The sequence below is a fragment of the Taudactylus pleione genome, unplaced genomic scaffold (genome assembly GCF_031769625.1).
Source record: "Taudactylus pleione unplaced genomic scaffold, aTauple2 ptg000093l, whole genome shotgun sequence".
In the NCBI taxonomy this organism is placed as follows: domain Eukaryota; kingdom Metazoa; phylum Chordata; class Amphibia; order Anura; family Myobatrachidae; genus Taudactylus; species Taudactylus pleione.
This window is the reverse complement of record NW_028284495.1, coordinates 37,901,960-37,915,956: the sequence shown is the minus strand read 5'-3', so window position 1 is coordinate 37,915,956 and position 13,997 is coordinate 37,901,960. Positions and strand designations below refer to the sequence as shown.

The 13,997-nt window shown below is 40.8% G+C and overlaps 1 protein-coding gene across 3 annotated transcripts in view; it reads left to right on the top strand.

Moving 5' to 3' along the window:
- The window catches only part of PPP4R1 (protein phosphatase 4 regulatory subunit 1), a 106,425-nt gene that overhangs the window by 38,555 nt on the left and 53,873 nt on the right, over positions 1-13,997 (top strand). For all 3 annotated transcript variants that reach the window (XM_088469697.1, XM_088469696.1, XM_088469695.1), the window contains exons 5-11: positions 3,567-3,709; positions 4,166-4,312; positions 7,019-7,126; positions 9,061-9,126; positions 9,798-9,956; positions 11,409-11,542; positions 13,405-13,940. In XM_088469697.1, the coding sequence (XP_088325823.1) occupies positions 3,567-3,709; positions 4,166-4,312; positions 7,019-7,126; positions 9,061-9,126; positions 9,798-9,956; positions 11,409-11,542; positions 13,405-13,940 (1,293 nt within the window). The remainder of the gene's footprint in view (positions 1-3,566; positions 3,710-4,165; positions 4,313-7,018; positions 7,127-9,060; positions 9,127-9,797; positions 9,957-11,408; positions 11,543-13,404; positions 13,941-13,997) is intronic.

Below are 13,997 nucleotides of genomic sequence, written 5' to 3'. Positions count from 1 at the left end.
CAGATAGGAAAATTGAAACATGTCTTCAGGCAATATTTTCATCATCTGGAGCTGTTATTCGTCCAGCTATGGCTGGGGCTTGGGTAGCCAAAGCGGTTAAAGAATGGACGGGGGCATTGGAGGATTCTCTACCAGATGCTACCAGAAAACAGCTCACATATATCTTCCACATAAGGGAACCAGCCTCCTATTTGGGAGGAGCTGCAATAGATGCGGAACTCTTGGCTTCTAAAGCATCAGCAGCCTCAGTGATGGCTCGTAGGCAGGGGCGTTTCTAGAGAGGAGGGGGCCCGTGTGCTGTCTCAGGGCACCGTGGCGGCCATTTTCCCTGTACTGCGCATGCGCAAACGACAGGAAAATGGCCACCGCGGCCATTTTCCAGTAGTTTTACAGCGCCGGACGCCCACACCGCTGTGGGACTCCGGAGAGGTACGTTAAGTTATATTATGGGTGCAGGGAGGGGCCCTTGTTTCCCGCACACCCTGCACCCATTATTATAGATCGCCCCTGCTCGTAGGGTCCTTTTGGTTAAGGTCCTGGAAAGCTGATACACTGTCAAAGAAGGCTCTGGAATCCTTACCTTTCTATGGAAATATACTTATTGGAGCAGGGTTAGATAAGATAATAGCTACTCTGGCAGCTTCAAAATCTACAGGTCTGCCATCTATGGCTACATTAGGCAGTTTTCTATTCGGTCCTCAGGGACGAGCAATGGAACAGTTTTCTTCCAGGCCGTCTAGTTTTTGCAGGACAACCAGGTGACAATTTGAGTTCTGGGCCGACCAGACGTCCAGCTTCTGACTCAAACGACAACCCACGGCGTGATTGGGCGGGCCTCTTCCTGCGGGATTTCAGGGTGAGGGCCCCGACTTCTTCAGTTTGCGGAGTACTGGCATCAAACAACAGACGCCTGGATTCGAGAAGTGGTCTCTAAGGGGTATGCCCTCACTTTCCGGAGGCATTTTCCCCAGAAGTTTTATTTTCCACAGATCCTCCATCAGATGCGGTCAAGGCCTTGGCCCTTCAGGAGGCCATTTACTCCCTTCTGCAGGCATCCGGACTTACCTCGCCTGTCTTTGACGGCGTGGCTCTTCAAGAGCCAAGGTTTTATCCAGTTCCTGTGTTACAACAAGGAAGGGATTATTATTCCAATCTATATTTTGTTCAGAAACAGAATGGGTCTTATCGCCCTATCCCAGATACACTCAACAAGTTTATCCTTGTACCCGTTTCTTTATGTAAACTCTTGGGGCAACTATTTTGGCAATGGACCCTGGGGATTTTATGGTTTCCCTGGACATTCAGGATGCATATCTGCATGTGCCTATTATGCCATCCCACCAACCATTTCTACGGTTTGCTGTCCTGCAACAACATTACCAATTTCAGGCAAAAACCCTTTGGTCTATCAACGACCCCTCGGGTCTTTACCAAAATAATGGCGCTTATGACGGCCTACCTCAGGCGTCAGGGAATCAGAATACCACCCTTTCTGGACGACCTTTTGATATTGGCACAGTCTCCAGCTTTTTTATAACACCATCTCCAGCTGACCATTGCCTGCCTACAGAAGCACGGCTGGATCATCAACTGGAAGAAATACTCTCTCTCCAAAACAGCAGATGGTACATTTGGGGGCACTTCTGGATTCTCAGACACAAAGGGTATTTCTGCCAGAGGACAAGATTGTGGCCCTATAATTGCGAATACGCAAATTGCTAAACAAGCGAGGGGTATCCGTTCGATCAGCGATGCAGGTCCTGCGGTCAATGGTATTGACCTTCAAATGGTGGGATATGCTCGATTCCATTCCAGTCCTCTGCAGAAATTGATTCTCTTTAGGTGGAACGAACAGTATCATCTAATAAGGACCCAGAGGATCCTTCTCACTCCAGAGGTTCGTTTCTCTCTCTCGTGGCTACAAAAGGATCATCTGGACAAAGGTCGCCCATTCTTGATACCAAATTGGGTGCTTCTCAAAACAGACACCAGTCTTCGCGGATGGTGGGCAGTGACAGGTCATCACACCTTTTAGGGAAGATGGATAAATCGGGAAAGTCATCTTCCCATAAACATTGGTTGTCCTGCGCCAAATCAAATCATTTATGGTCAGTGTAATGAAAATGTTGACAAACGGAAGTGCAAACCTGTCCACCACTATATAACCAAACCTAAGGTTGACAGGTAAGAATTTACTTCACTTTACTACTTCGTTACATTTTTTTTTCAGAATTTCTCAATAACAAACTTGGCTTAGGGGTGCCGTGAAAACAATGCTGATGCACTGCCGTGATTCAAAAAAGTTTGGGAACTACTGCCCTAAGGTGTTTAGGGTTTCCCGGGTACTGGCTTTTCTTCAGGCTGGATTAGACCTTGAATAGAGGTGTTCTTCGTACAAGGGAGGGTTACCTTTCCCAGGTAGTGTCCCATTTTCATATGAATGAAGAAATATGTGGTTCCAGCTATTCAGGATTCAGATCTTTCTGTAGATGAAGCCTCCCTGGATGTAGTTCGTGCTCTCCGTATCTGTGTGGAGTATACAAACACTTTTTAAAAAAATCAGATACTCTTTTTGTGCTATATGGTTTTCACAAACGAGGATGGCCAGCTAACAGACAGACTCTGGCTAGATGGTTACGTATGACTATCTCTCAGGTATGCATACAGGCTGATCTCCCTGTTCCAAAAACGGTGACAGCACATTCTACTCGGTCTGTAGGGCCATCATGGGCATTTAGTCGTGGTGCCTCTGTTGAGCAATTGTGCAAGGCAGCCACGTGGTCTTCTGTTCACTCTTTTCTCAGGTTCTACGCCTTTGATACTTTTGCCTCTCAGGATGCTTCCTTGGGTGACGAGCTCTCCTTTCTGCTCAGGAGCATCCCCACCCTTAGGGGAAATCCTTTAAGACATGGTATCCCTGTGGATCCCTATGGGTCCTGAAGAAGAATATAAGCGTTATGGTAGACTTAACTCTTTCTTCGAGGTCCGTAGGGTCCACAGGGCACCCACCCTGATGCACCTGGCTGCATTGGGTAATTTTTCCTTTCGGTCACGGATTCCCTCCGAGTATCTGTATGAGTGTCTGGTGTACGATTGTTCTTCCTTCTCCTATTTCCTTCTCCTGCCTTGGGCTTGTGTACAAAACTGAATGCCTGTTGCCAGGGGCGGAGTATATGTGAAGGAGGACCGGTGCATCCTGGTAGCTGAAAGCTTTAACATTTTGGTGCCTGCATCACTCCAACCACATTATCCCCATTGTATCCCTGTGGACCCTATGGACCTCGAAGAAAGAGTTATCAATGGTTAGTCTACCATAACTATTATTTTGTGTGTTTTTCTTTTCTATTACTGCCTGCATAATATATATAAGTACACTAACTATTTTTGTTCTTTAATATGTTTGTACAACTTAACACATTAAACTGAGCAAATTTAAAACACAATGCATTGAGATTTAATTTATATTCTAACTGCTTTGCACCTTAGATTATTGCTCATGTTTACAGTCTATATTGTGATAGTCTTTTCTACTACCTTTGTTAAATGTAAGTCCTATTTCTGAACAGAGCCTACTGTGCGTGCAGAACTCATGGAACAAGTGCCTCACCTTGCAATGTTCTGTCAAGAGAACAGACCTTCAATTCCCCATGCTTTCTCCAAATATCTCTTGCCTATTGTAGTACGCTATCTTGCTGACCAGAATAACCAGGTTCGATTTTATTATTTACTACTTTGTTTTCCAATGTATGCCTCATGCTATAAATCGTTATTTAAGGTACCTTTTACATTGTGCTTTGTAAAAATACTCTTAATTTGTAGTTGGACTGTAAAATATTGCTAATACTTGTTGTTCATGCAATTTTAAACCTACTAGTTGACCCACATCAATTAGGTACACATCAGCCATCTCAGAACCACATCACTTCTCCATTGCTTTCCGCAATTAAAAAGTATAGTACTGCTGTATCCTCGCTCCATTAAAGGGTATTGTGCATCCATCGTAAATGTGCACACTTCACTACACTAGTGGGTACTTGTATCTATTCAATTTACTTTTGTAACTTGTGGAGTAGTTACTTATTTTAAGATGGAGTAGAGAAATCAATATTTTATACAAGTCAGAACATTAATAATTTTTGATTTGCAATATGCCACACTCTTTCAGGTCAGAAAGACAAGTCAGGCAGCATTACTGGTGCTACTAGAGCAAGAACTGATTGACAGATGTGACGTGGAGACTAAAGTATGTCCGGTGCTCATTGATCTCACTACTCCAGACAGCAATGATGACGTCAAGACTGAAAATGTGGCTGTGAGTTTCAAGTCCACTTACATTTTACATCTTGTACACAGGAATTTAATCTATAATCAACAATGTCTGATTGATTGTGTTGCTCTATCGCATTATTGGTTTTGGATGTAATCATTGTGCTTAAAGTTTAAGTAAATGTTGCTTATTGTACTCATGTTGCTTTTATGGTCCAATTACTGCACGTTATCTGAGACAATGTTCCTGGATTTCTATAGATAGATATATTATACTGTGTATATATATATTTATTATATATACTGTGTATATATTATACTGTGTGTATGTGTATGTATATATATATATATATATATATATATACACAGTATATATAATACATATATATATATATATATATATGTGTGTGTGTATATATTATATATGTGTGTGTATATATATATATATTTCATATATACTGTGTGTGTATATATATATATGTGTGTGTGTGTATATATGTGTGTGTATATATATATATAATATATATATATATATATATTATATAGTTGAAAATGCCCTGCACTCAGGACGATAAATATAAAATGACGGGTGCCATCCTAGAGAGAATGTACAGAAAAAAAAATCCTTCTGGCTTGGGTATGCACCCAGCACAATACAAAGGAAGGCGGCACTTTCCTATGTATGTCCTGATGAAAAGGCTATTTGCCTTGAAATGTCCACACATGGATATTGTTTATGATGATTTATCCATCCCACCTTACCTTGACTACGTTTAATGGCGTGGCTCTTGAAACATCATTCCTAAGGACACACAGTATTCCAGACAGTTATTTCAATTATGCTAAGGGCTCGCAAGCCGGTTTCCGCAGCACATTACCACTGCATTTGGCGAGCTTATGTGGTCTTGTGTGAAAGGCATTTCCTCCCTTGTCTTTCAGGCTATCACGCCTTCTGGTATTCCTACAGGCCTATCTGTGCCTGGGATGCAGGCTTTGGCTTTTTCTGGTTTTTTTTCCGGAGATGTTTGACCTACCTGCGATTTAGAAGTTCATGCAGGGGGGGTCCTTTTTCTATTCAGTTTCAGTTTCTCCCTCCCACTGCTCCGTGGGAATTGAATCTTTTCTTGCATTCAGATCGGTTTGAACAATTTGACTCTGTGCCTTTTAAAATAACCTGACTTGGAATGAAGTCTTTCTCTCAGCCATTACTTCAGCCTGGAGTATCTGAGCTAAGTACTTTATCTTATTGCTCTTCCTACCTGGTTTTTCATGACTACCTGGCGGAGCTTCGTACAAAACCTTACTTTTTCCAGAAGGGTGTCTCCAAATTTCATGTAAGTCAGCCTATTGTGGTTCTGGTTCTTCCTGGTGGAGATTCTTCGATCCATTCTTTAGATGCGTGCAGGCGCCCAAATTTTATGTTACCGGTAATTTGGCCTTACGGAAGACTTTTTTTTTTTTCTTTTTTTATCAACTATGATCCTCACAAGAAGGGTTAGCTGGCTTCTAAACAGACAGTATCTCAGTATATAGCTGGATCCAACCAATGCCTTCTAGAGTTTCAGCTCATCCCACTTGGTGGGCGGTACTTGGGCAACGCATCATGGGGCCTCTATGGCTTAGCTCCGTTGGATTGCCAACTGGTCTTCCATGCATACTTTTCTCATTCTATCATTTTGACACATTTGGGTTCAAGGAGGCTAGTTTAATGGGGGGTATCCACTTAGCGATATACAAACGAGAGCACGATTGCGACATTGCAATCGTGCTGTCGTTTGTATAGCTAGTGATGTGCCTAGACTGAACGTTCACTCGTTCAGTCCCGGCACATCCCTCATCCCCGCTCATGCTGAACCTGACGACGTCAGGTTGACCTGCATGTATGGGCAATGTCTGTAGCGACCCGCGGGCACGCGCATTGTGGGTCGCTTCCGTCCAAAACATGCACTATTTGCAAGCGATTGCACGATAACGACATCGTTATCGTGCAATTGCTTGTTTAAATCGCTAAGTGGATACCCCCCATTAGATGCTGGGTGCTTTGTGCATCCACAGAGCGCTCTTTCCCCTGTGGACTGCTTTTGGTCGTTCCCAGTGTCTATTCATTGTCCCACAGTGGATGGAGAAAACAGGATTTCTGTACTTGCCAGTAAAATCCCTTTCTCCGATTCCATGGGGGATGCTGGATGCCCTTCCTATGTTGTTGTTTTTAGTGTATATGGTTCTGTTTTGGTTTAACTGTTTGTTTGGCTTTTTTGGGGGGGAGGGGGGTTTGTATATTGTTGTAACGTGTTTGGTCACTTAGTTGAGGGTTTTTTCCTCCTTTTATACTTCCTCTCTCCTTCTGTCTCTACTTTGCTTGGTTAAATTAAACTGAAGTCAGCTGGTGTATAGAGGGGTAGGAGCCAAGTCCAAATTTATCAAGATTCAGTTTGTGTGGCCCCACACACCACACTGTATACCCCAGTGTATGTCCAATGTACCCCATGGAATCAGAGAAAAAAAATTAAAATAAACTGGTAAAAAAATAAAATAAAATGTCTTTTCTCTATTATTGTGATAAGTATGGCATTTGACTATTTTACCAAATTTATATTTTACATCATGGACAGTTTGGGTCATATTATTATGAAAATGTTTCAGAACCATGGAGTTAGTCTATTGATTTATTTTTGATTGTTTCATTTGTTCTGGAATTGAGAAGTCTTTACTCTTTTGGATTTGGTTTAGTATTTTCAACATTCTTTCATAGATAATGTGCAAAATTGCCTCGATGGTGGGTAAAGATATAACAGAGAGGCTCATCCTGCCACGGTTTTGTGAAATGTGTTGTGACTGCAGGATGTTCCATGTCCGTAAGGTATGTGCATCTTCCATTCATTCTGTTATGTCTTTACAAAGTTTGTTTTGGTAATCTTTCTATAATATATTTGATTCTGTACCACATAAATTTATAGGAAGTTATGCAAAAAAAAAATGAAAAAAAAAATATAAGTTTGCAAATTGAACTATGCCTTTACCTGATGTTACTTGAAACAGGTAGTTCCAAGCCAATTCTTTTATATGACCTTCCTAAAAAAATGTATTTGCATAAACTCTGTCTGGTACAAATTGTAGAGCTTTTTATTATGGCTCAAAGATGCAAGTGCTTGTTTACAGGACTTGGCAGTCATTAACTTGTACCATCCAGTGCACTTATATAAGGGATTTAATGATTGTGTGTGAGTATTAGGTTACCTGCTAAAAGCTTTATACTCAATTTAAAACTCCACCACATAATCTAAAGAAAACCAATCCAGGTATTTCACCAACCATTTTAGCCATTTTTTTTCCTCCCAATCTGTGTTCATGTACTCCCTTTTTGACCTATTTTAGTTTTCGTCCTCTTCACTTCTTGCTGCCAATTCAAAGGGCCATTATTCCCTATTTATTCTCTTTGACTACTGTGCCACCTTTGTAACTGTGGACCACTTTCTCCTCTTGCAAATCCTTCACTCCTTTTGATCTGCGTGTCTGCCTTTCCTAGCTATCCTCCTACAGATGTGTCCACATACATCTATCCTCCATGTGCTACAAGTCGCGTTACACATAACGAGCGAGTGCCGTGTGACTCTGTAGCACCAAGCGTCTTTTCGTGGGACTTTGTACCTTCAAATGCGTGCTATGCGACACTGTAACGTAGCATTTTGCATGCAAATATATCGCAGTCACACACAGAATATAGGCATGCCGCATATCATTTTAATCAGCAGATGCTGCTTGTGAGTCCTTTGCGCACCATTGTGCGAATAAGACGCATTTGAATGTAAATAGTCACGTGAAAAGATGCTTGGCGCTGCTAGAAGGGCTTTTTAACACTCAAGGAGGCTAGATGTATGTGGACACATCTGTACCTCTTTGACTGCTGTTTCCCTGTCTCTTCTTATGGCTCCACTTTTTCTTCCCTTTTCTGTTTCCAGTTTAAGGGGTCTATTTACTAAGCAGTGTTAGGAGAAGTGAAAAGTGATAAGGTGCCAGCCAATCAGCTCCTACCTGCCATCTCACAGGCTGTGGTTAAAAAATGACAGTTGGGAGCTGATTGGCTGGCACCTTATCACTCTTCACTTTTCACTTCTCCTAACACTGCTTAGTAAATAAACTCCTCAGTCCGTCAAGGCTCTGTTCTTGGCACCTGCTATCCTTTTATATTTCCTCCCTAGGTGAGCTCATCAGCTTTTTTGGCCTACAATATCATCTGTATGCTGATGATTCTCAAATCTACCTCTCCTAACCTGTCTTCCATTTCTAATACCCCTTTTCCACTGCCGCTACAACCAGGTTTATTGCCTGGTCTACCAGGGTTGCGGCTTAGTGGAAAAGGGTCCCTGAAAAATAACACTGGTCCAGTGACCCAGGAGTCAGATCCTAGTCTCCACCAAGATTGAACTACTTGTTAGCACATGTACTATGTAAGGCACTGTGAACTCCTTGTGGCGCCCTTTAAATAAAATATATATATATAATAATGTACATAGATGCTTCAATCAGTACAGTCACTTCCTGTCAGACAAAACTGAGTATGTTTACTTGACCTCTAAGGCTTATGGTTTCACTTCTAATTTGTTTATAATGCACAGTGGTTTTTACGTGGGTTGACCAGTCCACTTTTGTCTCCCCAAGGAAGGTCATAGTTCACAAATTGAATATTTGTAATTTATTTCATACAAGTGTATTGAATTTCTGATAAACTAATGCTAGTATATATGTTCTTAGACCATTGTTTTTGTTTAAGGGCTTGTATGTTTTATATTCCAGGTCTGTGCTGCCAATTTTGGTGATATTTGCAGTGTTGTTGGACAAGATGCAACAGAGAAAATGCTGGTGAGTGATTTGTTACTTTAAACAGACGTTGTTATAATAATTTTGAAAATCTTACTTCTGAATTCTAATGGGGGGCATCCACTAGACGATTTTATCCCTGTCCAACCTCTTAACGATTTTCCCTTGAAGTTTCCCTTGAAATATGATCTTCCACTCTGAACAATTTGCAAAAGATCTAACAATAAACTATGTTGTTTTAATCTGTGATTGAGAGCTTTCAGCTATAGTGGGCAGACAGTGGTTCATCGTTTGATCGTTCAGCGTAAACGATTTGTAAGCAATCAAATGAAATTGACCTGCATGTTCAGTCGATGGAGGAGACGATCAAACGACCAGCGGGAGTGCGCATCGTACATCGTTAGAAACAATTACTGCACGATTTGCAAACGATATTTGAACGATTATTGAACGATTTTATCATTATCGTTCAACTTTATCGTCTAGTGGATACCCCCCTTAACATTTATTGAGAGAGGTTTTAGTTTGTGGCTACTCCAATTAAAGAATATATGATTTCAACAGGAAAGGTTATAGAGTTTTCAGTATTGTAAGGTACATTATATGTGCCACCTTCTATATGACTACATACTATGAATTATGCAAGAAATCAATTAATCTTCGTGCAGATTGTCTGTATGCAGTTAATTCTAATGTGTTTGTGTGTCTTCCAGTTACCTAGGTTTTTCCAGCTCTGTTCAGACAATGTATGGGGTGTACGTAAAGCCTGTGCCGAGTGTTTCATGGCAGTGTCTTGTGCAACATCTCAAGAACTTCGACGAACTAAGCTCTCAGCTCTTTTTATTAATCTTATCAGTGACCCGTCTAGATGGGTATGTTGTGATGGTTTCATTGATTTTGCGCGAGTTAACAATTTACAACATCCAAGCTTTTTTTTTTTCATTTTTTTAAGTATATAGTTTATAATAAAGTTCTAATGGTTGTTTCTGTACATCTCCTTGGGACTGTGTATGAACTATTGAGACAAAAAAATGTTATTTAAAAATTTTGTTCGTTCTGGCATCTTGCAAAAACTACGGGATGAATTTGGATTGTGTTTTAAATATTGTATAGCTTAGTCACCTCAGTAAGAAACTGAGGCATGTATTATCTCAATGTGACATAAAGGAGAGGAGCAATAAAGGAAAAAGCAGACGTTTGACACTTGGCACGTGCAGTGTGCAGGCTCCTCCAGCCAAAAATGACGACGTATATAACTATAATATTTTGGGACAAATATACTTTTAGGAACTGTGTGAACTATGGAGACAAAAAAATACTACGTATCAAATATACATCATAATATTAGATACCACTACTCTTTGTAAAATTAGTTCCACTGAGCAATAACAGACATCCACGCGAGTGAAGCTGCTGGCAAATGCTAGTTTTTGCATTAAACCTAATACACAGTCATAGGGCGGAATTTAATTGTTTGCGCCTGACGGAGCTGTTCAATTGTTACTGTAGTCGGGTGCAATCAGCTGCCAGCACTGACATTTCAGCTCGCACCCCACTGGGGCTATTCAATTCAGCACGCTGTTCTGTCGAAAAATGTTTGTGCTCGCGCCTTAAACATGGTGTTTAGTCACGAGTATGGGCATTCTCCGACTTAATTGCCTGGCGCGATGCTGTTTCCGCAGCGCTAAGGGCTGAAACCAGCGTCGCGCCTGGAGTTTTGTCTGACTTCTGCCCGCACCCCAGGAAGGGTGCGAGAAGAAATCCTTAGTAGGGCTCAACAGCATTGGATAGCTCCGGTATTTCTAGCAGTATTCAATTTGCATTGAATTGAATAGAGCCCATAGAGAAGAAGACTCTTATTATTTTCTCCTTAACACCTTTCTGAAAATATGTACGGTTATTCATCTATTAAGGAATAACAAATAATACAAGGAAATATAACTGAAATATTCTGACACGACTAAAACAGGGTTCATGTACAGACACAATGGGGTATATTTATTAAAGTGTGGGTTTTTAGAAGTGGAGATGTTGCCCATAGCAAGAAACCAGATTCTTGAAGGTGTTAGATAAATGTTAAGTAGAATCTGGTTGCTATGGGCAACATCTCCACTTCTAAAAACACACTTTAGTAAATATACCCCAATGTCTCTAATTCTAACATTGAATAGTAGTATAAATGATAACCAATCCCAAACCATGCTGTTGCTGCAGTGTTGCTGAAGGTGTCTAATCTTCTGTAAAATAGATATAAATCTTGTATGAATATACACTTGCTGCCTATGGCAAACTATATAGTATGACAACGTATGGTTTTGTCACAGGTACGCCAAGCTGCCTTTCAATCCCTTGGGCCTTTTATAGCAACGTTTGCAAACCCATCAAATTCTGGTCAATACTTCAAAGAAGAAGAATGTAAAAACACCATTGATGTGAAAACAAGTGAAGCTGGTGAGGGGTATGTGTATTTCTTCTATTCATGAATGTTGCTAATTAAACTTTAACCCAGGGGTGGGGAACCTTTTTGCAGAGGATTGATCTATAGATAGATTGATTTTAGAAGCAATCCAGCACTCTCCCTCGCCATAGTGGACAATGGTACCCGGGTGCCCTCGGTGTAAAAGACGATGCAAGAGGGCGGAAGAATCAGCGGCACTCCGGGATTTTGGGAGAAATGTCTCCAAGTATATTTTAAAAATGCATACCAAAAGAACCAACGTTTTTGGGTATATGTGTATATATATATATATATATATATATATATGTGTGTGTGTGTTTGTATATATGTACTATTTTCTATATCTCATTTTGGGGCCTAGTGCAGGGCAAGCCCCCTCAGTGTGATGTCACACTGGGGCGGGGCCACAATCGCCGGTAATTACAGCAGTGCTGTAAGGGCAGTGGTGTTCTTCCTAAGGACGCTCCAGGCGGCACTGCTACATAGATTCTGGTTGCTAGCCAGATGAGGCTAGCAGAAAAAAATGATTCCACGGGTCTTATACGGCCCCCAGGCCGATGAGGTTCCCCATCCATACCTTAACTCCAGAAATGTCATTTTCTTGGTTCCTGATGTCATTCGATGGTTATTAATGTAGTCACTATGCACTTGACATTATTCTTGTGATGATACCACCCCTTCCATAATTAATAGCCAGCAATGCTACATTTACTTACATTGTGTAAGTGTTACTTAACATTTACAACTTTTTGCACTTTTATTAGTAACACAAATTGTCTTACTAGATGGTATTGTAGCACTTTTGCCTCAATAGTAACCAGATAGATCAAATTGCATGGAAAGTTAATCAAACCCACAGAACAAAACATTTGCTTATTTTAGTTTACTTAGTTACATAATAGCGGTAAATCCAGTCATAAATCTTCATACCAAGAGGGGTATTCAATATGGGAGCGAAAAGTCTACATCTGAGATTTTCCTGGGATAATGTATCGGGCGCGCGCCCGCTTTATCCCCGTATCCGATTTAAAAGCTCCGAAAACGTGAACCGGCGAAGTAGGATCGGCGAAAAAAACAAAATTTACCTGGAATAAATTGTAGGACCCCCCTAAAGCTGTAAAAACATGGGTGATCAATATGGTTACCTCCGTTTTAGCCTGCAAATGAAAGTCGGCGTTTTAAATAGCAGCTGCAGGTGTTTTTTTCCCGACATTGAAAAAGTGTTGCAGAAGAACACTTAGGTTTTATTTTTTTTCGTTTTTTTTTTTTTAAGTGCTCCCATCAAATTTGGGGTACATGAAAATGGGTACTAGCATATTTTTAAGTCCCTAAAGTCTTTATTTAAAAATTCTGCAAATATGCACCTGCCGCTAATAACCTATTCTAGAATACACCTGGCGCATATTTGCAGAAGAGCCCTGAACCTGTTTCCCTATTATTAAACCCTTTTTTTCCCATTTTTTTTTTTTTCACCCCAATTTTTTAATTATTTGGGGTGTCCCTATTTTTGAAAAAATCTTTTTTTGACACTGTTTATTTTTAAAATGACATTCCCAGGGATGCAGGCTATTTTTTTTAAGCCTGCACCCCTAAACCCCAATTCTGCACTTTTTTTCGCCACCTATTCAGTGGTGAAAAGTTATCCCCGTTTTTTTTTTCAAAGACTTTTCGAACCTGCGAAAAGTCTTTGAAATTGAATACGGGGATAATTGAAATTGGCGAAAATGACGTCATCTGCGATAATTTATCGCCGATTCCGACCTTTTCGCTCCATATTAAATACCCCTACAAATATTTTTGCTTTTCTCCAGTTTAAACATGGGTATTCCTAATGAAGTATGGTTGAATTGATTTTCTTTTAGTCGTGCATCCTATGAGCCGCTGCCAGAAGACCCAGAGAATGTTGTCTCAGAAGACGTAGTCACTTTAAGAGAAGAATCCTCAGCGGATAGCAGCCTTGTTAATTTTACTGTGATGTTAGAAACAAATTTGGAGGACGATCCAGTGTCAGATGAACTTTTTAGGGTTAACAGCCAGACCATTGACTTTCTTTCACATTGCACTTTGCCTTTGGGGATTTCAGCTGACTCTGTCAAACCAGAGCAGAGTCCTCCTGAGAGGGAGGCATCTAAGGTTTTGGAAGTAGAATCTGAGGAGAGACCGGTTACTGAGCAAGAGTTATTCAATTCGTTCCATTACTGGAGGACTCCCATACCTGAGATTGATATTGATCTGGAACTTCGGCAGTCACAAGCTGAAGCACGCAGGCCTGAAAGTAGGCAAGTTGCTCAGAAGACCTCATCCCCTGGCTCTCCTAATATAGCCATGGCTACCAGAAAAGAGCTGGAAGAGATGATAGAAAACCTGGAACCTCACACAGATGACCCTGATGTGAAAGGTAACTGTAGGCAGCTAGACCTGCTTTTTTTCTTTATAAATACTCATACATTTCTGT